This window comes from Globicephala melas, chromosome 15 (genome assembly GCF_963455315.2).
Source record: "Globicephala melas chromosome 15, mGloMel1.2, whole genome shotgun sequence".
Lineage (NCBI taxonomy): Eukaryota > Metazoa > Chordata > Mammalia > Artiodactyla > Delphinidae > Globicephala > Globicephala melas.
In genome coordinates this window covers 14,713,360-14,740,422 of record NC_083328.1, presented here as the reverse complement: position 1 = coordinate 14,740,422, position 27,063 = coordinate 14,713,360, and the positions used below count along the sequence as shown (strand labels likewise).

Below are 27,063 nucleotides of genomic sequence, written 5' to 3'. Positions count from 1 at the left end.
GATTGTACACGTTTCTCAAGATTAGCAGAACATTACAGCAAACCCATAAGTTATATTTTCTCCTCCCTTCTCTGAAGGAAAGCCCAGAGACTCTTTCTTTAAGAGATCATTCTAGGGGAAACAAAATGAAAAGAAGGACAAATGACAACCCAGGGAATTTGGGACATTTTGAATTTTTATTGAGGTTCTCACCATCCAGACCCCTGATCTCCAGGCCCTGCCTGCTGTGGGGTCTGAGCCCGCCTTCGTGGTGCAAAGGCTGGAAGGTGGGTCAGGGCTGCCTGTCCTCCCCCATGTGCAGACTGCAGAGCTGCCTGCCAGAGGAAGAGTGCCCAAGGACACCTTAGAGGCGGACATGCAGAGAGGCAAGAGTGGAGAAGAGGTAAAAGTCCCATTGCCCGGAGGAGGGAGCATTATCAGAGCAAGAGCTGAAGACGAGGCAGTTGCCAACAGGCCCAGCCAGCTCTCAAGACTGCCTAGGGGGCCCCAGCGTACTGCAGAGGGTGGGGTACCCTTCAAGGTCAGCCACAGGACGGACATCTCTTAAGGTGGTACGTGGAAGCTCTGCTTGGGTGCCGACCCTCAGGAGGGAACTCGTCAAACTGACCCTCTCCTTCTGACTTCACCTTTAGGGAAGGTCAACCAAGTCCCTGCTTCCACCATAGTCCCTTTACCCAGCGAAAATGACAATCCTTTGTCTCAAATATTGGGCAGGAATCGTATGGCTCTAGGACAAGACCTGAAAGTGAGCACCTGTGGACTTCCCTGGCGGTCCAGTGGTCAGGACTATGAGCTTCCACTGCAGGGGGCGTGGGTTCGATCCCTGGTTGGGGAACTAAGATCCTGAAGAAAAGAAAGTGAGCACCTGTTGCAGTGCCAACTCGCGGTGTGAAATAGATACTCTAAGAAGGAGGATGGCTCGGGAGACCTCAAAATCCAGATTCTACTTGGACAATCTCAAGTGAGCCGGGGTGGGGGGAAGGAATTGTTCTGGCTGAGCTGGAGTAGAGGGATGACAGAAACAAAGGTCCAGTGCCAAATGGAGACCTGGCTTATAGTGAGAGCGTGAGACGGGGCACAACACACACACAACAAGAGATAAAACGTTAACAAGCAGATTCAGAACCGCTGATACGGAGGGCCAACTATAAAGTTATACGTGTGGGTTTCTGACGGGTCAGACGGTTGGTGTCCCTAACCTCCACATTGCTCAAGGGTCAACTGTATTTGCTCTGGCTAGAACCTTCAGTACAGTGTCGAACAGCAGCAGTGAAAGCAGGCATCCTTGTCATGTTCCTGATCTTAAGGGGAGAGCTTTCAGTCTTTCAATATGATGTTAGCTGTGGGTTTTTCATAAATAGCCTTAATCATGTTGAGAATTATGCCCTTTATTCCTACTTTTCTGAGAGTTTTTATCATAGAAAGATGTTGGATTTGTGAAATGCCTCTTCTACACCGTTTGAGAGAGTCATGCAGTTTTGTTTCCTTCATTCTGCTAATGTGATATGTCACATTGATTGAATTTCCTTTTTCTTTCTTTTTTTTTCTTGCCTGCGCTGCGCAGATTGTGGGATTTTAGTTCCCTGACCAGAGATTGAACCCGGGCCTTTGGCAGTGAGAGCAGAGTCCTAACCAATGGACTGCCAGGGAATTTCCATATTTTCTTATATTTAACCACGCTGGAATCCCTGGGACAAATCCTACTTGGTCAAGGTGAATAATTCTTTAAATATGTCATTGGATTCAATTTGCTAATATCTTATGGAGGATTTTTGCATCTGTATTCATGTGGGAAATTGGTCTGTAATCTTATTTTCTTGTGATGTCATTATCTGGCTTTGGCATTAGGGTAATGCTGGCCTCATAGGACGAGCTGGGGACTGCTCCTTCTTCGGTTTTTTGGAAGAGTTTAAGAACAATTAATGTTAACTCTTCTTTAAATGTTTGGTAGAATTCACCTGTGAAGCCATCTGGTCCAGGACTTTTCTTTGTTGGGAGGTTTTTGATTACTGATTCAATCTCTTGTTATAGGCCTGTTGGGATTTTCTGTTTCTTCTTGAGTTGGTTTAGGTAATTTGTGTGTTTCAAGGAATTCGTCCATTTCTTCTAGGTTATCTAATTTGTTGGTGTGCTATTGTTCAGAATATTCTCTTATAAACCCTTTTTATCTCAAAAAGCTCAGTAATAATGTCCCCATTTTCACTTTTTTTTTATGACTATGTTCTTAGCTGTATTTTATTTATTTATTTATTTATTTAGTTTTGTCTGCGTTGGGTCTTCATTGCTGTGCACAGACTTTTCTCTAGTTGTGGTGACTGGGTGCTACTCTTCATTGTGGTGCGCAGGCTTCTTATTGCGGTGGCTTCTCTTGTTGTGGAGCATGGGCTCTAGGTGCCTGGGCTTCAGTAGTTGTGGCACGTGGGCTTCAGTAGTTGTGGCTCGTGGGCTCTAGAGCGCAGACTCAGTAGTTGTGGTGCACGGGCTTAGTTGCTCTGCGACATGTGGGATCTTCCTGGACCACGGCTCGAACCCGTGTCCCCTGCAGTGGCAGGCGGATACTCAACCACTGTGCCACCAGGGAAGCCCCCCATTTTCACTTCTGATTTCAGTTATTTGCAGCTTTCTCTTTTTCCTTTCTAAGTATGTGCTATATTCTGAATGTTATGTCCACTCAAAACTCGTCTATTAAATCCTAATGCTGAATGTGATGGTATTAGGGGTTGGGGGCCTTTGGGAGGTGATTAAGTCATAAGGGCAAAGCCCTCACTAATGGGATATGTGCCCTTATAAAAGAGGCTCCAGAGAAATCCCTGGCTCCTTACACATGAGATAATGAGAGTCTGCGACCTAGAGGAGGCCCCTCACCTAATCACCGTGGCACTTTGATCTTGGACTTCCAGTCTCTAAAACTGTGAGAAATAAGTTTCCGTTGTTTATAAGCTACCCAGTTTGTGGTATTTTGTTATAGCAGCCTGACCAGACTAAGAAAGTCTAGCTAAAACTTTGTTAACATTGTTGAGCTTTTCAAAGAACCAACTTTTTTTTTTTTTTTTGGCTGCGTTGGGTCTTGGTTGCTGCACGCGGGCTTTCTCTAGTTGCGGCGAGTGGGGGCTACTCTTCGTTGCAGTGTGTGGGCTTCTCATTGTGGTGGCTTCTCTTGTTGCGGAGGACGGGCTCTAGGTGCACGGGCTTCAGTAGTTGTGGCTCACGGGCTCGGTAGTTGTGGCTTGCAGGCTCTAGAGCGCAGGCTCAGTAGTTGTGGTGCACAGGCTTAGTTGCTCTGCGACATGTGGGATCTTCCCCGACCAGTGCTCGAACCCGTGTCCCCTGCATTGGCAGGTAGATTCTTAACCACTGCACTACCAGGGAAGCCTGACTAGTGTCCTTATATCTTCCCACCAGCAGTGTACAAGGGCTCCAATTTCTCCACATCCTTGCCAACACTTGCTGTTTTCTGTTTTTTGATAGTAGCCATCCTAATGGGTGTGATGTGGTATCTCACTGTAGTTTTGATTTACATTTCTCTATTGATTAGTGATGGTGAGCATCTTTTCATGTGCTTATTGGCAATCTGTATGTCTTTGTAAAAATATCTATTCAACTCCTTTGCCCATTTTTTGTTTAATGTATTTTAGCTTTTTTTTTTTTTTTTTTGGCTGTGTCAGGTCTTTGTTGTGGTGCGTGGGCTCTACATCGCATGCAGGCTTCTCTCTAGTTGTGGCGTGAGGGCTTAGTTGCCCTGTGGCACGTGGGATCTTAGTTCCCCAACCAGGGATCAAACCCGCATCCCCTGCATTGGAAGGCAGATTCTTAACCACTGGACCATCAGGGAAGTCCCCTTTGCCCATTTTTGAATCAGGTTGTTTGTTTGTTTTAACTGTGGTTGAGTTGTAGGAGTTCTTTATATATTCTGGATATTAACTCATCAGATATATGATTTGCAAATATTTTCTCCCATATTTTCTCTGTGGGTTGCCTTTTTACTCTGTTGCTATGCCTGTTGATGCACAAAATTCTTAAAATTTCATCAAGTGCAATCTATTTTTTCCTTTGTTGCCTGTGCCTTTGGTGTCATATCCAAGAAATCATTGCTAAATCCAACATAATGCAGTTTTTCCCCTACGTTTTCTTCTAAGAGTTTTATAGTTTTAGATTTTACATTTAGGTCATGGATCAATTTTAGTTCATTTTTGTATAAAGTGTTAGGTAAGGGTCCAACTTCATTCTTTTGCATATGGATATCCAGTTTTCCCAGCACTGTTTATTGAAGACTGTCTTTCGCCCATTGAATGGTCTTGACACCCTTGTTGAAAGTCACTGGACTATATCTGCAAGTGTTTATTTCTGGACTCTATTGATTGTCCATATGTCTGTCTTTATGCCAGTGACCTTTCAACACACTCTTTTGATTACTGTAGATTTGTAGTAAGTTTTGAAATCAAAAGGCTTGAGACCTCCAATGTTGTTCATCTTTTTCAGGATTGCTTGGCTATTCAGGGTCCCGTGGGATTCCATTATGAATTTTACGATGGGATTTTCTATTTCTGTTAACTACGTGATTGGGATTTTGAGAAAGATTGCATCAAACCTATAGATCACTTAGAGTTCACAAACATGGGATGTCTTTTTATTTATTTATATCTTAATTTCTTTCAGCAATGTTCAGTAGTTTTAATGGTATAAATCTTTTGCCTCTGGTTAATTCTTAAATATTTTATTCTCTTTGGTGCTATTATAAATGGAATTATTTTTTTAATTTCTTTTTTGGATTGTTCATTGTTAGTGTACAGAAATGCAACGGAATTTTTGTGTGTTGCTTTGTAGGTTGCTACTTTGCTGAATTTGTTTATAAGGTTTAACAGATTTTTTGTGGAATCTTTAGTGTTTTCCCATATTAGATCATAACATCTGTGAACAGAGATAATTTTATTTCTTCTTTTCCAATTTGAATGACTTTTCTTTCTTTTTCTTGCCTGATTGCTCTGGTTAGGACTTCCAGTACTATGTTGAATAAAAGTGGCAAGAGTGAGCCGTCCTTATCTTGTTCTTTATCTTAGAGGAAAAACTTTCTTTCACCATTGAGTATGATGTTTGCTGTGTATATGTTTTCATATACGGCTTTTATTATATTGAGTTAGTTTCCTTCTATGCCTAGTCTGTTGAGTATTTTTATCATGAAAGGGTGTTGAATTTTGACAAATGCTTTTCCTGCATCAATTGAGATATTCATGTGGTTTTCTTTCCCCTTCATTCTGTTAATGTGGTATAGTACACTGATTGATTTTTGTATGTTCAACCATTCTTGCATTCTAAGGGAAAGTACCACTCGGTCATGATATATAATCCTTTTAATGTTATTTTTAAAACTGTGGCATATTGCACTTTTTTTTTTTTTTAAAGAAATGATTTCTTGAAGGAATGGTCAGCAGTGTCAGGAACCTCAGAGAGGTCAAGTAGGGGAAGGACTGAAGGGGATTTTGTTATTAAGAGGTTTTTTGTTAAACTTGTACTTGAATGTTCTTAGCAGCACTATTCATAATAGCCAAAACGTATAAACAATTCAAATTTCCATCAACTCATGAATGTGGTATATCCACGCAATGGAGTATTATTCAGCCATAAAGAGGAATGAAGTTCTGATACATGCTACAACATGGATGAATGAAGTGAAAGAAGCCAGGCATGAAAGGCCATATACTATGTGATTCCATTTATATGAAAGTCAAATAGACAAGTCCACAGAGACAGGAAGTAGATTAGTAGTTTCCGGGGGTTTGGGGAAGATGTTTGGATCAGGTTGGGAGCTTGAAGAAGGTGTGAAATCTTTGGATTAGCTTCCCTCAGAAGAGGGCAGGAAGAGTTGAGCAAGAATAAGTGAAAAACTAAATGTTTGGCTGAGCTTATAAACCCAACCTTGTACATTCAGATGGCCGCAGGAGCTGGTAAGAGATCAGGGTAACTGAGAACAAGCTGATGACTTTGCAGAATTACCGTGGGCAATGTGGTAGCTGCTGGTGAGCCATGGTAGGCTGGAAGGACCGTTACGTTTTCAAGAATGGGAAGAAGGTGAATCCCACAAATATTTTAATAGACTAGTGTGCCTTCAGCACAGCATCTGGCGCATGTAGAAAACACTTATTTGTTAAAAATAAAAGAATAATCAATTTTGGGGGAGGGTATCAACTTTACTGAGGTATATAATTCACGTACCATACAATTCACTTATATTGGTCAGTTGATTTTTTTTTTTTTTTTTTTTTGTCCGTGCCACATAGGTTTTGGGATCTTAGAACCCCGACCAGGGATCAAACCCGGCCCTGGCAGTGAAAGTGCCCAGTCCTAATCACTGGACCGCCAGGGAATTCCTGGTCAGTTGATTTTTGACAGGGGTGCTAATACAATTCAATTGGATACAAAGAGTCATCTCAACAAATGGTGATGAGACAAATGCATTTCCACATGGAGAAGAAATGAAGTTGGGACCTTTCCTCACACTATATACAAAAATTAACTCACATCCTAGTGGGTATAAAGTAATTTCTCATTTGGGCTTTGCTTTGCTGTTCTCTAGTGATTAATGATATTGAACATATTTTCATGTGCTTATTGGCCATTTATATATCTCTTTTGGAGAAATGCCTATTGAGATATTTTGTCCATTTTTAATTGGGTTATTTGTCTTTTCTATTATTGAGTTTTAAAGGTTCTTTTTATATTCTGCATACGAGACCCATATCAGGTATATGATTTACACATACCTGTTCTGTGTTTCTTTGCGCTTCCTTTGAAGGGCAAGTTTCTTGTGGGCTGCTTTTTTTTTTTTTTGCGGTACGCGGGCCTCTCACTGCTGTGGCCTCTCCTGCTGCGGAGCACAGGCTCCAGACGTGCAGGCTCAGCGGCCATGGCTTACAGGCCTAGCTGCTCCGCGACATGTGGGATCCTCGCGGACCGGGGCACGAACCCGCGTCCCCTGCATCGGCAGGCAGACCCTCAACCACTGTGCCACCACGGAAGCCCGGGCTTCTTTTTAGCATGATGAAATGTTCTCAAATTGATTGTGGTGATGATTACACAACTCTGTGAACATACTAAAAACCATTAAACTGAACACTTTAAAATGTTGTGTTTTATGGCATGTGAATTATGGCTCAATAGAGCTGTTATAAAATAACAAATGCTGGAAAGGGTATGAGAAAAGGGAACCCTCCTACACTGTTGGTGGGAATGTAAGTTGGTGCACCCACTACCGAAAACAGTGTGGAGTTTCCTCAGAAAACTAAAAATAGAATTACCATATGATCCAGCAATCCCACGCCTGGGCATATACCCAGACAACACTATAGTTCAAAAAGATATTTCGCAGTGGTTAAGAATCCGCCTGCCGATGCAGGGGACACGGGTTCGATCCCTGGTCCGGGAAGATCCCACAGGCCGCGGAGCAAATAAGCCCGTGTGCCACAACTACTGAGCCTGTGCTCTACAGCCCGTGAGCCGCAACTACTGAAGCCCGTGCGCCTAGAGCCCGTGCTCGGCAACAAGAGAAGCCACTGCAGTGAGAAGCCCCGTGCACCGCAATGAAGAGTAGCCACCGCTCACCACAACTAGAGAAAGCCTGTGTGCAGCAACGAAGACCCAATGCAGCCAAAAATTTTCAAATAAAATAAATAAATAAATTTATTATTTTTTAAATCACGAGTTTAAAAAAAAAGTTTGGCGGCAAGGGAGCTGCTCTGCTACGTACAAAACCCCGGCTCAGAAGCAGGTCGTCTACGAATGATCTAGCACAGGTTCCCCACAAACGTGTGATACGTGATGGGCAAGGGGGTGGCTGCCTTTCCAGCCGTGCCCTTTGTCCCTGTATGAAGGGCTCTCCACACCGGACCCCGGTCCTGTGAAGTCTACTAACTTTGTGATTGCCAAACATGTCAGTGCAATCTTGGTGCTTCAACAGGACAGTAATCACCCACTCTGGACTCCATTGGCTGCTCAATGAACAGTCATTTCTCCTCTCCCTTCTTCCTTAGTTATGGACCCTAATATTGTTCAGAAGACAACAGGAGCAGTGAAGTGGGCCCTGCCCCAACCCCCAAGGGATGTTTAAAGTTTAGTATAAGAACCAATGAGACAACCTCATTCCCTTTTGCCAGGTACTTGCTTCCTCAGCATCCCTTGCAGCTTTGAGTATAAAATGCAAGAATAAAGACATAAATTGAGGTAAGAACTGGTAAGCAAGAAGAAACCAGGACTTGATGATTTGGGAAATTCTCAGCCTATCTAGATTGCAAAAGATGCTAAAATTAGGAGACTCACTGTTAGGAAAACATGCTTTAGAGAGAAAGCCTAGGGTGTGGTTGGACAAACTTGCTACTGCCTGGAAAGGATCAGAAGGCCAGAGTATCCTGTTAAGAGTGCTCTTTAAGAGATTTGGCACATGACTCATGGATCCCTCCAGATATTTCAGCAGAAGCCAGGAACAGAGATGGGATTATCTAGGAAAGAGGACTCTCTTGTCCAGTGAAGTGTCCTGTGACATACACAGGAGACCCACAAAGTTCTTGAGGATGTTATATCAGCAAAAACTCTGCCGGCAAGGACTAAAAGGAACAAGAGAGGGGGAAATTAAAGAAAGCTCTAAAAGTTCTCTCAAAATATTAGGAAATATGCTAATATGCTTCTATGTTACTCAGCTACAAACATGTGCTACCCTTCAAGAAAAAGGAGTGGTGACTGTGAGGACGGAGGTGCAGGTCCAGAGGGTAGAGCTGAGAGCCCTGGAGGATTATTTCCAGGCCTTGAAACCTAATGGAGTTTGCTAGGCTGGATTTCAAAATTGCTTGGAACCAGTGACTCCTTTTCTCTTTCTATTTTCTTCCTTTTTTTTTTTTTAATTGAAGTATAGTTGATTTACAATATTGTGTTATCCATTTTCTTCCTTCTATTTATTTATATTTTTTGGCCACGCCACACAACTTGTGGGACCTTAGTTCCCCAACCAGGGATCAAAACCAGGTCCATGGTAGTGAAAGTGCTGAGTCTTCACCACTGGACCGCCAGGGAATTCCCATTTTCTTCCTTTTTAAATTGAAATGTCTATAACTGTTATACTATACCTAAACCAGCATCTTACTTTAGAAAGTGAGTAGATAATTTATTTCTTGAATTTTTGTGTGTGAACTCATTTAATCCTCAGCACAATCACAGGTTCATGGATGGAGAGGAATTTTGCCCCGGGATGAATCATACCCAGAATCTCAGTCATACCCTTTTAGATGATGAGATATGGGACTTTTGAGCTGATGAGATTTAGATGAAATTTTGAACTTGAGTTGATGCTGTAATGTGTTGAGACTTTGGGGGGCCTTGGGATCAAGTGAATGTATGTTGCATGTGGGATGGACATAAATCTTTGAGAGCCAGACAGAATGTAGTAAGCTGAATAATAATCCTTGGAACTTGTAACTATGTTACTTTAACATGATAAATAGGGACTTTGCAGATGTGATTAAGTTAAGGATATTGAGACGAGATTATCTTGGTTTATGCAGGTGGATCCAATGCAATCACAAGGGTCCTTATAGGGAGGCAGAAAGGTCAGTCAGAAGATGTGACAACGCAAATGAACCTATCTATGAAACAGAAATAGAATCAGGGACATAGAGAACAGACTGGTGGTTGCCAAGGGGGCAGGGGGTGGGAGAGGGTTGGACTGGGAGTTTGGGATTAGCAGATGCAAACTGGTATAAACGGAATGGATAAACAAAAAGGCCCTACTGTATAGCACAGGGAACTCTATCCAATATCCTGTGATAAACCATAATGGAAAAGAGAAAGAATGTATATATATGTATAACTGAGTCACTTTGCTGTACAGTAGTAATTAACACAACATTGTAATTCAACTACACATCGATAAAAAATAAATTAAAAAAATAAAAGATGTGACAGTGGAAGCAGAGGGTCAAAGAGAGATTTGACAATTTTACATTGCTGGCCTTGAAAATGGAGGAAGGGTCGTAAGTCAAGGAATGCACGTGGCCTCTAGAAACTGGAACAGACAAGGAAACAGATTTTTCTCTAGTCTCTGGAAGAGGCATGGCCCTGCTGAGGTTTGATTTTGTCTCAATAAAACCCACTTTAGGGACTTCCCCGGTGGCACAGTGGTTAAGAATCCGCCTGCCAGTGCAGGGGACATGGGTTTGAGCCCTGGTCCAGGAAGATCCCACATGCCGCGAAGCAACTAAGCCCGTGCGCCACAACTACTGAGTCTGCGCTCTAGAGCCCTCGAGCCACAACTACTGAGCCCATGTGCTGCAGCTACTGAAGCCTGCGCGCCTAGAGCCCATGCTCCGCAACAAGAGAAGCCCCCGCAATGAGAAGCCCACACGCCGCAACTAGAGAAGGCCTGCACGCAACAACGACCCAACGCAGCCAAAAATAAATTTAAAAAATTTAAAAACCCACTTCAGACTTCTGACTTCAAGAATTATAAAATAGTGTTTATGTTATTTTAAGTCATGAAGTTTGTGGTACTTTGTTACAGCAATAGGAAATCAATACAAGGTCACACTGAGCTTTGGTGTAAACAGCTTCTGAGATTAAAAACACAGTAGACAAGAGGAAAGTATGTAGCCAGTCTGTAGCAGAACAGAAAGAGGCAGATAAGTGGAGTAGCTCAGTCATGTATGGACAGAGTCTGGGAGAAAAGCTGCACAAACTCTTGCCCTTCCTGAGCTAGGACAGGCCATTCCTTCTGGTCAGGCCAGGCTCCTGAGTGGGAAGCCCAGCGAGGCTGACTGCAATTCAGTTAAGGAGGAACTTTTAACAGGATTGTCTGGAAAGAGTCCCCATTTAGACTGGGGTGTGCCCCCTCAGTGGAGGCGATAGAGATGGAGGGAGGCATCGCAGCAACTTCCTGCCTCCCTCTATTCCAATTCTCCGTGTGCTAAATGTATTAGTTATTTTAATCCTGTCCGCTGTTGGATGGGTGAGGCCCTCCTTCATTTCAGAGACTAGATTTTAGGCATTCTCTGGATTAGCACTTTTTTTTTTTTTTACTCCTACAATTTTGTTTCTGTTTGACCCCTTTGGGTTTCTTTAATTTTTTATTTTTAAAAATTGAAGTATAGTTGATCTACAATATTGTGTTAGTTTCAGGTGTACAGCAAAGTGATTCAGTTATATATATATGTATATATATATATATATTTTTTTTCCCAGTCTTTTCCATTATAGGATATTACAAGTTACTGCATATAGTTCCCTGTGCTATACAATAAGTCCTTGTTGCATATCTACAGATCAGCACTTCTGACTGTAAATGTGCACACGAATAACCTGGCGAGTTTGTTAAGCTGCAGATTCTGAATCCGTAGGTTAGGGTGGGGGCCAGGGAGGCTGATGCTGCTCGTCTGCAGCAACTTTGTGTAACAAGGTTCTAAAGATCAGTGACTCTCAAACCTGAGCACACGTCAGCATCACCTGAAGGACTTGTTAACACAGGCTGCTGGGCCCACCCAGAATGTGGTTCAGTAGGTCTCGGTGGGGACTGAACATTTTCCTTTTAACAAGTTTGAAGAAGATGACGATAATAATCAGGAACCACACTTTGAGAACCACCACTCTAGAAGATTCTATGTGTGACCCACAGCTTTCACCCTTTTGGGAACTTGGTGTAGTGTCCCCACTGCTGGAGTTCTGGTTCTTTAGCTTACAAAGTCTTCTCATTGCTCCCAGAGTCGCTCAGGAGGAGTTACTCATTCTTCTTTGTGTTTAGCTTGCTTACCTCCGTTGTTAAGAAACGTCTGAAATTTGTGTTTTATTAGCAGGATTTTGGTGAGATTTGTATAGACGAGGCCTCTGCATCTCTGCTGGCTCTGGGGACCACCGTTATGGAATCCTTACCATGTCCTAGGCCTGGCCTCGGGCTCTTTGCAGACTCAGTGAGACCATCCCTCCCTTGACCGCAGCACGGGCAGGCCCCTCTGGCACCACCTGTCCGTGGCCCTCACCTCACGGTTAGTGTCTGGGAATTTGTACGTTACTCTTCAGGGTGGAGGAAGCGTCTTCTTTACCTGTGTATGCAGCTCACCTAGTGCCTGGCATCACATGCTAGCCGGATGACCGACTTTACCACCAGATACACCATTCCCCTCAGAGGGTACAGGACCCTGATGGTCTAGGGAAGGGTGGGTTAAGCAAGGGGACAACGTGAGCAGGGCAGCCTAGGAAGGACACTGGAAGGAAGGGGGACGGACGGGGCTGTCTGGGTTAACCCAGCCCGTCAGCTCCCACCAGGGCTCCAAGGAAGCCAGTCCCGCCAAGACACCCAAGGCAGGAAGTCACTGTGAGGCCCACGGTGAAGGGGGTGGGGCCTGCGCAGGGTGGAGGCTCTGATGCGCATCCCCTCCACCCTTCCCCATCCCTGACTCTAGCCATGCTTGTCCAGTTCCTCCACTTCCTCTATGGCCCCTAACTGCATCCCCACCGACCGAGGCAGACAGGTTGGGCAGGAAACACACACAGCCTCCTCTTGGGCCCACTTTATTTGGGAGAGGCATGGGGAGGGCTCTAGGCCTGCTGTGCCCCTAGGAGAGCTCGCACCTGCCCAATCTGCCAGTCGACACTGGAGCGCGCGGTGCCCCCCAGGGCTGCGTACTGCTCCACGCTGTGTCCGTAGTCCCACACGTGGCTCACGTCTCCCGAGAACAGGGGGCTGGGGGGAAAGGAGGAGGTGGGCCTGGGCTGGCCTCGAGGAAGGCAGCAGAGGGAGGGGAGGGGAGCACACCTGATGGTCTGTAGCTCCTGCAGCGACAGCTGGTTGAGGGCGACCCCTTTGGTCTCGGCCATGAACACGGCTTTCCCGGAGGCCTCGTGGGCCTGGCGGAATGGCATCTGGGGGCGCGGGGGGCGGGAGAGTGGTGCTGACGCAGGCTTCCTGAGCTCCCTGTTCTGCTGGGGGTGCCGGCCCTCCCCCTGCGCCATGACCACCGCCACCCCCAGCCTGAGGAACATCCCTGTCCCCTTGCCCCTCCACCCTGGCTGCCCCACACTTACCCCTTTGCGGACCAGGTAGTAGGCGAGGTCAGTTGCCAGCATGTCAGGACTAAGAGCCCGTGCCATATTCTCACGGTGAATCTGGGGACAGCAGGCCAGGCGAGTGTGAATCTGGGGGGCCCTTGGTCCTGGAGCTGCCAGCCTAAGGCCTACCCCCCCCTCAGCCAGGAAGTCCCCTGCCTTGGGCAGATCCCCTCTTACCCACCCTCTTCTGCTTTCTCTGCTTGAACCATCATTTCATAATTATTGATAATTATTAGCTGTGCTACTGGGGTTGCCTCCTTATCTTTAGCATCAGAATCACCTGGAGGATTTATAATGAATACAGATCTCCGTGGCCTAACCCAGAGTCTCTGATTCAGCAGGTCTGGAGGGGGCCCTAGGATTGCAGGTCTGTCAAGTTCTCAGGTGATACTGCTGCTGCTGATCTCGGGACAACCACTGCTTTAGAGACACATCCTGAACTATTTAGGAATGAAATGATGAGGGGGATTTGCTTAAAAACAACGGTGGAGGGGGTAGTGGGTAAAGACAGCTGAAGCAAGAATGGCCATGGGTTGATTGTTGTTTAAGCCGAGTGTTGGTACATAAGGGTTCATGATACACAGCCTCTCAACTGTTTATACTGAAATTTCCCATAGTAAATGGTTAAAGAAGAAATCTGGCCAGGCCAGCTGATGGGGCTCCTTGAGTCTAACCCACTTCCATTCTACTGCAATATGTCTCTTCGCTCTTCCCAGGGCAGGAACAAGCACATGGCCCCTCCCTCTGCCCCACGGCCTCTGGACCCACCCACGCTTGCCTCCTCTCAAGATCGCCCTCCTGGCATCCCAGCCCTGAGCTTAGGGACCTCGGGGAGAAGAGACGTGTCTTGCCTGCAGTGTAGAGATGACGCCAGTGGCCACCTGGATGACGGCGCTCATGGTGTTGGACACTTCAAACACGGCTTCCTTGTCCTCCTGGGAGGCACATGGCAGGAGGTAAGGGCCCAGTAGCCTGGTGCCCAGTGAGGCCTTCCCACTGCCTTCCACTGGGAACACTCAGCACCTCGTACACCCCGCACCAAAGGAGAGGAGAGCACTCCCAGGGCTGGGTGCGCAGGACAGGAGGTGGCAATTCTGTGGGGCCCCTGCCCAGATGAGCCAGGACCCCAAGAATTGGTATGCGGTGTGTGTGCAACTGGGTCCCCAGCCTCGCACCTGTAAGTCCTTGTTGTAGGTGCTCGGAAGTCCCTTGAGGGTCATCAGGAGCCCAGCACACTGAGGGGACAGGGAGGATCAGGGGGCTGGACCTCGGAGCCTGTCCTGGACGTTCCCTCAGGACCCTCCGGGTCAGCGCAGAGGCCTCGCCCCAACTCCCTGCCCTGCTTACCCGCCCAAACACTCGCCCCGCCTTGCTCCGGATCAGCTCCAGGCTGTCTGGGTTTTTCTTCTGGGGCATCAGGCTGCTTCCAGTGCTGGAGACAGAGATGCCGGGGCTGAAGGGGCTCCGGTGCCCCTTGGCTGGTCTGCTGGGCAGCTCTGCCCGGGGGTTGGGGTGAGGAGGAAAGAAGCCATGCTGCTGGGCGCAGAGCTGGGCAGGGCAGGCGCAGCCTTACCTGTAGGCGTCTGAGAGCTGCACCAAGTTGAATTCTTTGGTGCCATAGAGGATGAGATCCTCGGCCATCCTGCTGAGGTGGGTCATACACAGCGAAGCCCAGAACAGGAACTCAGCTTGTGGGAGGAGAGGGAGAGCAGGCTGTCTGGTCACCAGGCCTCGCCCCTCACCCAGCCTGGAGAAGGTCCGGTGGGCCATACGGGGGTGGTAGGAAGCTGGAGAGGAGGCAGGGCGGGGGGGACAAAGGCAGCAGGCACTGCAGGGGACTGGCCCTGGAGGGCGGGCGGGCTAGCGCCCAGGACTCACCCACAAAGTCTCGCTCACTGGTGGCATCCATGCTGTTGAGAGTGATGGCCCCAAATTTCAGTTCTGGCCGATTCGGGAAGGGGAAGGCAATAGGGTTGGGCTGGAGGGTGAGGAGGGGCCTTCTCCCCACCCCCACCCCCCAACCAGGCTGCCCAGCACCCCCCCATGACCCCCTCTCAGGGAGGAGGAGTAGGGAGGGGCAGGAGGTTGGGAAGGTCTTTGGTACAGGTCCCAGGAGGGAGGCGGGAGCCCTGAGTCTCCCCGGCACCACGCACCTCTCCCATGGCCTCCCCTTGCCTCTCTAGCCTCACTGGCCATAGATAATAGACCAGGGTTTTACCCGGACCCCTGCCCTCTCTAAGTGTGTGTCTGCGAGACCTGGCAGGTGCTGAGGGTGGTCTCCTGGGAAAGGAGGGGCAGGGTGCCTCACCTGCTCGGAGCAGCTCCCGGTCCACACCCAGAGGGTTGCCTGCGATGGCCCCGCTGCAGAGATGGGAGGGGTTCTGAGTGACCGGGGCTCCCGGCAGGCAGGCCCTGGCATGTACTTGCACGCACACCTGTGCTGAGCTCTGGTTGCCAGGGCTGCAGCCTGGTCGGCTTGGGTGCCAGACAGTTGTCCCCACGCGGGGGAAACGGCACAATGTGAGCAGCTGGCTGGCTCTCTGGAGAGCTCTGGCGTGGCTGTGACACACTCATCGCCCCCCTCTTAGAGAGAGCTGAGGGTCCATTTGTGGTCTCCCTCCCACCGTGGCTGGGGAGGCTGACTGCCTGGCTTCTGTCCCCCTCTGCCCTTCCTGGCCCCTCCTCTTCTCTTGAAGCCCAAGGAACATGCTAAGTATGTGGCAGCAGCCCCATCCTTGGAGCACTGGGCCTCACTCACCTCCCCAGGGGCAGGACGTTGATCCGCTTCTGCACCTCCAGCAGCCTCTCAGAGTCTCTGGTCAGTGCCACAGCATGGCTGTGGGAAGCCAGGAGGCAGGAGGGTCAGGGCAGCCTGGGCTGGGCCCCTCCCCTCCACCACGCCCCTCCCTCACTGCCCGCTCACCTCAGGATCCAGTGGCTCCAGCGGATGGGCTGAGCCCTCTGCAGGTGTGTGTACCCTGGGAAGAGGATGTCACGTTCCCTGTGGGGGAAAAGTAGGGGCAGGGAGCCTGAGGGGCTCAGGAGGTTCAGGCGAGGCCTGCCTGGGACCCTGGGACCCTGCAGGCCTGGGCCCCTGTAGGGAAGAGCAGGGCAGGCTCACCAAGGATCTGCCTGCACAAGGGACCAAGTGATCTGGGGACAAACATGGTGTAAGGGAAGGGTCGGGAGGTGGGGCATTGTGACTGGGCCATGGCTGGGGGGCGTCCAGAGGGTGAGCGTAGGACGAAGTAGAGATCACCCCTTCAGCTGGGGCCTCTGCACCTTGGCAGCAGATCTGGGTAGGGGCCAGGGCAGGAGGGGAGGTGCATGGCAGGTACCACCTGGCAGTGAGAGGAACTCCAGAGGAGCCCAGAATAGCTGGGGGCACTTTAAAGTAGGCAGGGCAGTGGCACAGGTGCTGTGAGTGACGGTTCTAATTTTTTTAAATAAACAGCTTTATTGAGATATAATTCACATACAAATCACCCATTTAAAGTGTACATTTAGTGTACAACCATCACCCCAAGAGAGAAACCCTGGGACCTCCCTGATGGTGCAGTGGTTAAGAATCCGCCTGCCAATGCAGGGGACATGGGTTCGATCCCTGGTCTGGGAAGATCCCACATGTCGCAGAGCAACTAAGCCCGTGCACCACAACTACTGAGCCCACGTGCTGCAACTACTGAAGCCTGCGCGCCTAGAGTCCGTGCTCCGCAACAAGCGAAGCCACAGCAGTGAGAAGCCCGCTCACTGCGTGCGCCAATGAAGACCCAACACAGACAAAAAAAAAGGAAAGAAACCCTGTACTCATTAGCAGTCAGTCCCTAATCCTCCCAACACCCACCCTGCCCCGAGGATGACAGTTTGGGGGCCCTTGTTTTCCCCCAGTGAAGTCAGTGAAACAGGGGTCACAGGGAGCTGGGGAAGAGGAGGGGTCAACCCTGTCTCTGACACCAAATAGAGACTTCTCAGAAGTCATGTCACAGAAGCCAAAGCTTGGGATGAGGCCAGCGGGAGGCAGCCCTCAGCTCTGTCCTTTGCCCGCCATGCTGTGTGGGGACAGGGGACATGGGGCACAGGCAGGCCAAGGAGTGACTCTCTGGTTGCCCCGGGCAAGCCGGCCCCTTTCCGCGGGCTTCGGGCCATCTGCCTAGTGCCTTAGCCTCTGGCCTGTGAACCCTCAAAGGGTGAGCTCCCCCTGCCTGCTAAGCTGGGCTGGCTGGGGGTCAGGGATGCTGCAAGAAATCCTCACTCCTGGCTGTTCTGCCTCACTCAGTCCAGGAGTTCTGGACTGTACCCCTGTACCCCAGAGCCTGGCCCCCCTACCCTCATCACCCCTGCCACCTAGGTCTGGCATTCAGGCTGCCTGTCTCGGGGGAGTGGAGACCCTGGATGCCCTCATGCCCCTCTCTGCCACCTGGTGTTGCATGCACTCACGCCTCTGCCCGATCCACCATGGTTCTGATGAGCTCCCGGAGGAGGGCAGAGAGCGTGGAGCAGTTCTGCCGCATCCACAGCCTGAGGTCTGTGACCACCTGTTGGGAGGAGGATGTGGCACTCAGGGACCACAGATGTGTTGCCTCCCTGGGGAGCCAGGACCGCTGCTGAGCCCCAGCTCTGCTGTCTGGACCCCCCGAGGTTGGGAAGGCCCAGGGCGGGGAGCCGGGCAGGCTGGCGGCACCTGGTCGTTCCGACTTCGTCCTGTGTGCAGCTTCCCTGCGGTTTCACCGATGAGCTCCTGGGGGTGGAGGGAGGCACGCAGTCGGGGTCTGCCTGCTTGTGGCCCTCCCTCCCTGCCCCGGGGTGCCCTAGTTCTGCCCGATCTCTGCTAAGGCCTCCTGCTCTGAGGTCCCAGTGATGAAGGGAACAGAATGATGGTGCTTATGCTCAAAGTGGCCCAGAGAGGGGAGGGGCAGGGGTGGGGGGTGAGGTGGGGGTGGCCTCACCTTCAGACGCCGCTCATTGGCCGTGTGGATGTCCTCATCATTGGGGTTTAGTTTGAAGGTGCCCTGGGCCCACTCCTCAGCTACCTGTAGCAGATAGCAGCAACACGGGGGTCAGGAGGGTGGCATCAGCAGTTGAATCCTGGCAGCGCTCCACCCCCGAGGAGAATCACAGACCAAGAGCACGTTTGCTCAGGAGCCATAGGACCACAGGAGCATTAAGGGATGAAGAGACAGTCAGCACAGCATGTGGTTAAAGGGCACCTCTCTAGGCATATGATCACTACGAGGGGAGATGACAGGCTTGGGATGATACCGCAGCCTGCGCTCGCTCGGGGATTTGGTGAAAGCCTGGGACCACAGGAAGGGACGCTGGGTTGGGCCTGGGAGTGTGGAGAGTACCTTGTCCAGGCCCTGGAGTATCTGGTCCATCTCGGTCTTGGTGAGGATCCCCGCCTTCTGCAGGCCCCGGCTGTAGGCCTTGCTGCCCTGCACGTCCACCTCCCAGAGGTGCTGGTCATAGGTGATGGACGAGTTGAACTTCTCCATGATGGGGTCCACTGCGCCCACAAACCGGCCACCCCACAGCTTTCCGCTCTGGCCAGGAGGGCATGATCAATTAGTCTCCTCCCCCCTTGAGAACAGGACCTCCCACAAAGGGCCCTCAGGAGAGTTATCAGATCTGACGGCAGTGGGAGCCAGCGGGCAGGGTTATTCTCACTGGACAGATAAGGAAACTGAGGCTCAGAGAGGGTTAGGAACTTGCCCAGAGTCACTCAGGGAGTGAATGTGGGAAATTGGCTGGACACTGAAGTTAGGTTCTTTCCCACCATGGGGCGCTGCTCCAGGGAGATGGTGGCAGGCACCCCTGAGACCACAGCAGAACTTCTGGGACCCTTCCTGCCACTGACCAAAGTGAGAAGTTACTCTGGAATCCAGCTCTGATGTACCAGGGATAATGACAATAATGCTGGCTAACATACGTCGCATTCTCACTGTCTGCCAGGCACCATTATTTGCTCGTCACGCAGACGGCAACGCTGTGAACTGGGTACCAATACTATCCTGCTACAGAGAGGAAAAACTGGGGCACAGAGCAGATCTTTACCTTGCCCTTGCTGAGAGCGGCAGAGCCCGGACTGCACCTCGGCAGCCGGAATTCGAAGCCCTGCTCTAAACCCCACATGCCACCAGGACCTCTCTGCTGGCTCTGCTGTTCTGAACATTTGCTGCAGGAACAGGTGAGGAGGCACTTGAGGGGCCCCATCAGTCTCAAATTACCTGCATCTCCCTCCCCCAGCTTGGGGTGGGGCCTAAGGTCCCAACCCCCCACTCCTCTGGAGAGCACCCCAGACACACCCATTATCATTGGCCTTCTAGGAGGTCACTAGCTGACCCTCTGCCCCCCAGGAGCCAAGGGCAGAGGGATGGGACAGAGACACCTCTGTTTTGAAAGAGGGCATAGGTCAGGGCATGGGACAGATGGGGGAGGGAGCGCAGAACCCCTGAGGGGCAGTCCTAGTGCCCAGTGAGCCAAGGACAGGAGGAGAGTGGTCCGGGGTGGAGATGAGAATGTTACTTCGCTGGCATCTTTTCTGTGGAAGGGGTCTACAGTGGCCACTGGGGACATATGTTCTCCTCTGTCTCCCTGCAATGTCGTAGACCTCAGTTAGCCACCTGACCATAGGAGTGTTATATTACCTCTCTAACCTTCAGGGTTGTCCCTCTATAAAATAGGAATAATAATAGCATCTATCTGATGGAATTGTTAGATTAAGCCATTAGATTAAGTTAACTGCATACATAGCACAGTGCCTGGTACTCAGTAAGTTCTAGATATTGCTAAGGGAGGGGCCGAGGGCTGCCAGGGTCAGGGTGTGCCTTAGCTCCACTCGTCACTCCTGTGTGCACCCCCAGGACCTGGCCCCAGGGTGCTCTGGCCCCAGGGGGTGCTCTGGCCCCAGGCTGTGAGCTGACCCCTCAGTGCCCAGCAGCCTTGGCTGCCAGAGGACTCTGCCCTGCAGATGTAGCCTCTGCCCCCACTCAGCCTTTTGAGCTGGACCTGCCCCTTACCCCCTGCTGCCCCGCCAGGCCTAGATCTCCAGCAAAGCACCACGTGGGGCCCTGGTCCTGACCACTGGGACCAGAGGGCCAGGGCCAGCCAGTCAGGATGGGGAGGCAGGCTGCCCTTCAGCCAGGGGCCTGGCATCACCTCCCCCAGCAGGCCCCTGGACTCGCTTCGTGGGTTGTTAGTAATAACAACTATTTAACAAGTGGGGCCGCAGCCAAACCAATTAGTGCCAACCCACAGGACGGCCTGGGGAAAGCAGAGGTCGCCTGGCACCCTGGTTTCCTGAAGGCAGCCCACTCCGCATTGGGGCCAAGCTCCTACCCTGCTGGCAGTCTTAAAAGGACCCCAGGAGGATGTTAGAGTGACGTGCCACCACCTGGGCACTGAGAGAGGGGCGAGATGGTGGGAGAGGGCACTGCTGTGAGCCAGGGTACATCTGGGCCAGAAGGATCCCTTTGGGGCAAGGGGACAGGGACACTGGTTCAGGCTGGGATGAAAGAGCAGCAGCCAATTTAGAACACATGGGAAATACCGGCGTTGTCCCTCTTAGTGTCATGAGCCATGATTTATTGAGCACCTACTATTGCTTCGCCCTGTGCCAGGCATTCTCCACATGCTCTTACACCCTCCTATGAGGTTACCCCTATTTTACAAATGAGGAAAGACATTCAGAGAGGTCGAGTGACTGCTTCAGAAGCCAAGTTTGTTTGGCCCCAAAGTCCAGGCCCTGCCACGGGCCCTCCACCATGACCCAGAAGCTAGTAGGGCAGACAGTCTTAACCCATTTATTCAAAAAAAAACTGAGGCCCAGAGAGGAAGTGACTTGCCAGCTAATGGGGGCCAGGAGGGACTGGAACCCACACCTCCTGCTTCCCAGGCCCAGGGTTCCCTTCTCTGGCATCAAGCAAACAGCCCCTTTTACTTGAAGGGTTCAAAGCAATGACCTCATGATCCAGTACCTTACAGAGAAGGCAGACAGCTAATATTATCCCCATCTGCCGGGTAAATCAACTGAGGCCCAGGGGAAGGAACCTGTGCCTCGGACTCCTGCCACTAAGTCAGAAAGAGAACCCAGGAGTCCTCTGGCTCTGAGGGAGAGAGGCCAATGAGACAGGAAGCCACCAGGTCCTGGGGCCACACGGCACGGTCCCCTACATCCTGGCTCTTAGCACACGCAAGAGTCCTGTGGACTCTGCTACACAGGGACAACTGCTATGGTAGGAGAGGGGCACAGGATGGGGACTGCCAGGAGGACGGGGGGTGGGGGGCGGGAAGGAAGGAATGAAGAGGTGAGGGTGCTGAATGAGTGGGCCGCACCTTTCCCGCCCGGCCTAGATCACGGTCAGGTCAGGGCCACCTTCCCCAGCAGTGTGGGTTGGTGCGTTTGCCACAAAGGCTGCCTAGGGAGGGGTGAGGGACCGGGGAGAGCAGATGGTGGTGGGGATACCGGGAAGTCGGGGCAAAGCTCTCTTTAGGGCTCTGGCAGGTGCGCCGGGGCGTACCCACTGCCTGGAGCCAGCGAGGACAATTACCAGGAGGGTGGAGGGCGACAGGTCTGGCTCGGGGAGATCGCGTGCGCAGGTCACTGTCCCGGCTGGCGCCCAGGGCGCCCCTCCCCCTCGTTTGGAGGCCTGGAGGACCGGCGTCCTCGAGATCCCACTCACCTCCGATGCCATGTTGGGCGGTTCCTTGCCGTCCGGGAGCCTAGGTCCTCCGGGTCTGGAAGACAGGGCAGAACTGACGACCTCGTCGGCCACCGGGCGGTGTCCCCCGGGCGGGGCCGGCTCCGGGTTGGGGCACTGCCTTTGGAGCGCAGCCTGTGGCGGAGGCGGACGTGGGCAGCGCCCAGCCAGCGCTCGCGCGGGTCCTCTGCGTCCTCCCCTCCCGTCAGTCCCGCCCGTCCAGCCCGTTCGGCCGCCGAGCACTTACCACCGCTTGGCCGCGCGGTGAGTCTCTCCACAGCCGCGGGGCTGGACTTTTCCGGCCGGGAGAGCGTCAACAGCAGCCCAGCGCTGTCCCCGCCTCCTATCGGCGGCCGCACCAATCCCAGGCAGCCCGGCCCCGTGGGCGTTGCCTCCGCCCTCCAACGCCGGCTGTGGGCGGAGCCGTCTCCGGAGCGGCTTTGGGCTGAGCAGCACTAGGGAGGCGGTAGGCGACTGTGAGGGTCCCCAAGCCCCAGGGCGGCAGTGCTCAAGGCTGCAGACTGCTCCGGGCACTGGAGGGAGACCCGGGCTAGGGATAGAGGTAAAGACACTGGAGCAGGCCTGGCGGGCTCACAGGAGACACAAGGTGAAAAGCCACGCCCGATCATTCGTTCATTCAGCAAACACGTACCCGCACCTCCTATGTGGTAGGTACAGAGTTAGACACTGAAGGAAAGGAAATGAGCATAAGAAATGATGCTTGCCTCAAGAAGCTCTAACAAAGCGTGGATAAGGTGTGCAGGGGGCACAGAGGGCAGCGCAGAGTGGGGCGTCCATCTTGGGGTACTCAGGGAAGGGTTCCCTGACACGATTAATTAACTAATTATTCAACAAAATAGACAGCCTGGGTTCTGGCCTTAGGGGCCCTAGAACTTCTGCCCTGGAAGTTCCACATTCTGGGGGAGATGTCCCCTGAGTTGAGTCTTGGAAATAAAAGGGAGTTAGCTCAGCAAAAAAGGGGATTAGAACATTCCCTGCGCCGGGGTGGGGCGTGGGGGGGGTCAGCCTGGGCAAAGTCCGGGAGGCCAGAGGCCAGAAAGTGAATGGCCTGCTTGTAGAACAGGAAACCAAGAGTGGCTATAACAAAGGGTCAGGGGCTTTAGAATGGAGGTGGGGAGGAGAGGTGGGAAGTAGGTTGGGGTAAGATTGTAAAGGGCCTTGAATGTCAAACGAGAGGGTTTGGTCTTGATAGGACCTATGATCCTCCCATAGGTCATAGGGAGCCAACAGATGTTAAAAATTGAGGGAGCCAAAATTTTTTTAGAAAGATACTTCTGGCAACAGTACTGAGGATGGAATGGAGGGGAGAAGGGACCAGTAGCTGGGATACCTCATGGGTTGATGGTTTTTAGCCCTCACTCAAGAGTGGAATTACTTGGAGTTCCTAGAATGCATCAGGCTGTTGCAAGGTTTCCTAAATGCTCCTCCCTGTGCCTGGAATGCCTTCCCTCACTGTCTGTCTTGCTACTCCCATTCATCTGTCAGCATTTGAGCGAAGCATCATCAACGTTGGGAAGACTCCCTGCTGATCCAGGTATCCAGCTCTGGGCTCCCATGCGATCCTGGAGAAGCATCTAGCAGTCTTTCCCTGAATTGGGAGCACTGTAGTTGTGGTTTCTGGGTCTTCTCCCCCACCCAATTGTAGGCTCCTTGGAAGCAAGGCCTCATCCTCTTTATCTCTGTGACCCCCTAACCTCTCCTGTCTTCTCCCACAAAAGCCCCAGAACAGGGCTGCAGCAGGCCCCTAGGTGGGCAGGGAAGCCCTTGAGACCAGCTGTGAGCCATGTGGTCCTGACAACTGAGAGAGTGCTGTGGCAAACCCCTGGGATCTACCTGCTAGTGTCTTGAGGCCTGACATCCCCTCCTGGGAGGTCAAGTGTCAAAGCCAGAGGTACTTTGCAAATATGAGGTCACACTCCTGAATACCCAGCAACATACAGGGATCAAACCCTTTGGCAAATGAATTGAGGCTGGAAAGGGTGTTGGGGAAGTGTTAAAAAATGCTCAGTCTCACTGTTAAAAGCCTCATGAATCTGGATATGTATGGATGTGTGTGTGTGTGTACATATATGTACATATAGACGATGGATGTATCAGCTTTATTGAGATTTAATTGATACACAATAATATACAAATATTTAAGTGTACAATTTGGTATGTTTTGACATATGTACACCCATGAAAATACACCATAATCAAAATAGTGAATGTACCCATCATACCCAAAATTGTCCTTTTCGCCCTCTTCATAATCTCCTCCTGCCTCTCCCCATCCATCCCCAAGAAAACACTGCTGCGCTTGTAACAATAGATTAGCTTACATCTTCTCTATATATATACATGGAATTATTATATATATGAAATTATTATATTTTTTTCATTTGTCTTTTCTCACTCAGCATAATTATTTGGAAATTTATCAATGTTAGTACATGTGTCAATAGTTCATTCCTTTTTATTGATAAATAATATTCCATTCTATGGATATACCACAATTTATTTATCCAGCTGCCTGTTGATGGACATTTGATTTGCTTCCAGTTTGTGGTTGCTACAAATAAAACTTGCATGTGCAAGTCTTTCTGTGGATGTATGCTTTCACTTCCCTTGCGTAAACACCTGGTTCTCAGGCCTTTGAACTTGGACTGAATTACACCACTGGCTTTCCTGGTCCTCCAGCTTGCAGATGAGATTTGGGGACTTTTTGGCCTCCATATCAGCATGAGCCAATTTCTCTAGATTATAGTTATAATAACTTTTAACGTCCTTCTCTGATTTATTAATCCTTCTCCTCATTACGGTTCACATTTTCTTGTCTTTTTACATACCTAGAAATTTTTGGATGCTAGACACGAGGTCTTTATCTTGTTAGGCGTTGGATATTTTTGTCTTCCTATAAATCTTTTCGAGCTTTTCTCTGAGATGCAGTTAAGTTACTTGGAAACAGTTTGATTCTTTTGGGTTTTGCTTTTCATTATCTCTTAGGTCAGAAGCAAGGCACAGTCTAGAGCTAATTATTCCCCACTAGTAAGGAAAGACCTTCTTGAATACTCTACCCAGTGAATTATGAGTTTTCCCAGTCTGGCTGGTAGGAATAGGCACTATTCTTTTTAATCCTTTTGGATGGTTCTTTCCCCAAACTCAGATAGTTTCCTCACATGCGTGCACTAATCAGTAATGCACTGAATACTCGCAGGGAACCCTCGGTAGACCTTCACAGTTCTCTTCTCCCTGTTACTCTTTTTGATGAACTCTAAAGTCCTCTGTCTCTCTAGGCTCCACTTTTTTTTCTCAACTCAGGGGGTCTGCCAGACTCTGCCTCGGTTCTTCCTCCCTGCATCATGTCCTTGGAACTTTATCAAAATAGTAAGCTGGATTACTATAGGGCTCACCTCTTTTGTTTCCTGTCTCCCAGGAATCACTGTCTTTCATTGAAAAACTTTGTTTCATGTATTTTGCCTTTTTAAAAATTTTTATTATTTATTTAAGCTGTGCTGGGTCTTAGTTACAGCATGTGGGCTTCTTAGTTGTGACATGCGGACTCCTAGTTGTGGCATGTGGACTCTTTAGTTGTGGCATGCATGCGGGATCTAGGTCCCTGACCAGGGATCGAACCTGGGCCCCCTGCATTGGGAGTGTAGAGTCTTACCCACTGGACCACCAGGGAAGTCCCTATTTTGCCTTTTTAATTTTGCTTTTTGGTTGTTTCACGTGTGATGGTAAATCAGATCCCAACTGACTCTATCTTGGCCAGGAGCAAAAGTCTGGTGGCAGATACTTAACACAAAAGGTAAGGGTGGCAGAGTCAAACTTACCTTGGCTTAAATTCCAACTCTGTCACTTACTGTAAAATGGGGGCAGGGCAGTCTTTTATATCCAAATGGCTATTTGATCTTTTTCCTCAGACGTTTAAAAGACATCTAAAAGTCAACATGTTCAAAACTGAACCCCTGATCTCCGCACTCCTGACTGTGATTGTCATTTTGTGTTTCCCATGACAATAAATGCCAACACCAACCATCTATTTGCTCAGACCAAAACCCTTGGACTCCCGTTTTTCCTCACACCCGAATCTGATCAGTCATGTAATCCTGTTGGATCTATTTCAAACTATATCCAGAATCTGTTTCTCTCACTTCCACTGCTTCTTCCTGGACTGAGCCACCATCATCTTTTCCCTTGACTCTTAGTTACAACAGTCTTTCCTCTGGTGTCCCTGCTTCTACCCTTGCCCTTGGAAGGTCCCTTCTTAACACAGGAGCAGAGGATCCTTTTAAAATCTAAGTTAGGTCACGGTACTTCTCTGTTCAAAACACTCCTTTGGCTCCCCATTCTGTTCAGAGTGAAAGCCAACATCCTTCCAGTGGCCTAGAACTCAGTGACCTGCCCCGCTTCCTCCTTCCTTACGTCTCTGTCCTCTCCTGCTGTGACTTTTCACTCTCTACTCCAGCCACACTGGCTCGGTGTGGTCCTCAAACATCCAGGCCTGGGGACTTCCCTGGCGGTCCAGTGGTTAAGACTCCATGCTTCCACTGCAGGGGGCACAGGTTCGATCCCTGGTCAGGAACTAAGATCCTGCAGGCCATGCGGTGAGGCAAAAAAAAAAAAAAAAAAAAACAAAACAAACAGGTGTTTCTGCCATGTTTTTTTTTTTGTTTGCTTGTTGTTTTGTAAAAATATTTATTTATTTGGCTGCGCCGGGTCTTAGATGTGGCACTCGGGATCTTCATTGAGGCATGCGGATCTTTTCAGTTGAATTTTTTGTTGCACCATGCACGTGGGATCTAGTTCCCCGACCAGGGATCAAACCCGGGCCCCCTGCATTGGGAGCACAGAGTTTGGACCACCAGGGAGTTTCCTGCCATGGGGTCTTTGTACTTCTTGCTGTTCGGTGTGTGTCACTCCCTCACCTTCTTCACGTCTCTGCTCACATGTCACCTTCTCAGAAAGTGAGGACTTTCCTTGACTACCTTGTTTAAAGGAGCAGTTTGCTGCTGCTTCTCTCTCGCCTCCTCACCTTTATTTTTCTCCACAGCACCATCACTCTCTGACATACTGTATTTGTCATCTATTTGTTTATTTGCACTTGTCCCTGCACACTAGAATGTGAGTGATTTCTGTTTTATTTTTTAATGTACTCCAGGTACCTAGAACATTGAAGGAACACAATAAGTATTTGTTAAATGAAAAAAAAATAGAATGAATAAATGAGTAAAAATACCTAGCTTGTATGATTTGTTGTGAGAATCTGAGTTAATAATATATGTAA

General features: G+C 49.9%; 2 protein-coding genes across 7 annotated transcripts in view; one reads left to right on the top strand and one right to left on the bottom strand.

The window, feature by feature from the left end:
• Nucleotides 1-27,063, top strand: part of CRCP (CGRP receptor component) — an 83,092-nt gene that overhangs the window by 7,585 nt on the left and 48,444 nt on the right. For 2 of the 5 annotated variants that reach the window (XM_070043782.1, XM_030871915.3), the window contains exons 1-2: nucleotides 13,897-14,033; nucleotides 19,027-19,261. The exons of 2 other annotated variants lie outside the window; for them this stretch is intronic. Coding sequence is in view for 1 of the 3 variants with exons in the window: in XM_060285760.1 (XP_060141743.1) it covers nucleotides 14,024-14,033 (10 nt within the window). In the remaining 2 variants the exon portion in view is untranslated. Of the gene's footprint in view, nucleotides 1-13,896; nucleotides 14,034-19,026; nucleotides 19,262-27,063 lie in introns of those variants that run through there. One more of the 5 variants, XM_060285760.1, reaches the window with a different exon arrangement.
• ASL (argininosuccinate lyase) lies at nucleotides 11,034-22,121 on the bottom strand. 2 transcript variants are annotated; one of them, XM_070043781.1, is made up of 17 exons: nucleotides 22,021-22,080; nucleotides 21,756-21,908; nucleotides 18,423-18,617; nucleotides 18,024-18,107; nucleotides 17,759-17,815; nucleotides 17,515-17,612; nucleotides 16,001-16,078; nucleotides 15,836-15,913; nucleotides 15,386-15,438; nucleotides 14,956-15,018; nucleotides 14,651-14,765; nucleotides 14,425-14,509; nucleotides 14,253-14,312; nucleotides 13,929-14,012; nucleotides 13,054-13,134; nucleotides 12,785-12,891; nucleotides 11,034-12,712 (listed from the first exon to the last, which is right to left on the bottom strand). In XM_070043781.1, the coding sequence occupies exons 2-17, from the start codon at nucleotides 21,765-21,767 to the stop codon at nucleotides 12,568-12,570; spliced, it is 1,395 nt and encodes a 464-aa protein (XP_069899882.1). In that variant the 5' UTR covers nucleotides 21,768-21,908; nucleotides 22,021-22,080; the 3' UTR covers nucleotides 11,034-12,567. The 2 variants fall into 2 exon arrangements, with proteins under 2 accessions (XP_069899882.1, XP_030727759.1); XM_030871899.3 differs by having other exon boundaries at nucleotides 11,035-12,712; nucleotides 21,756-21,810; nucleotides 22,021-22,121.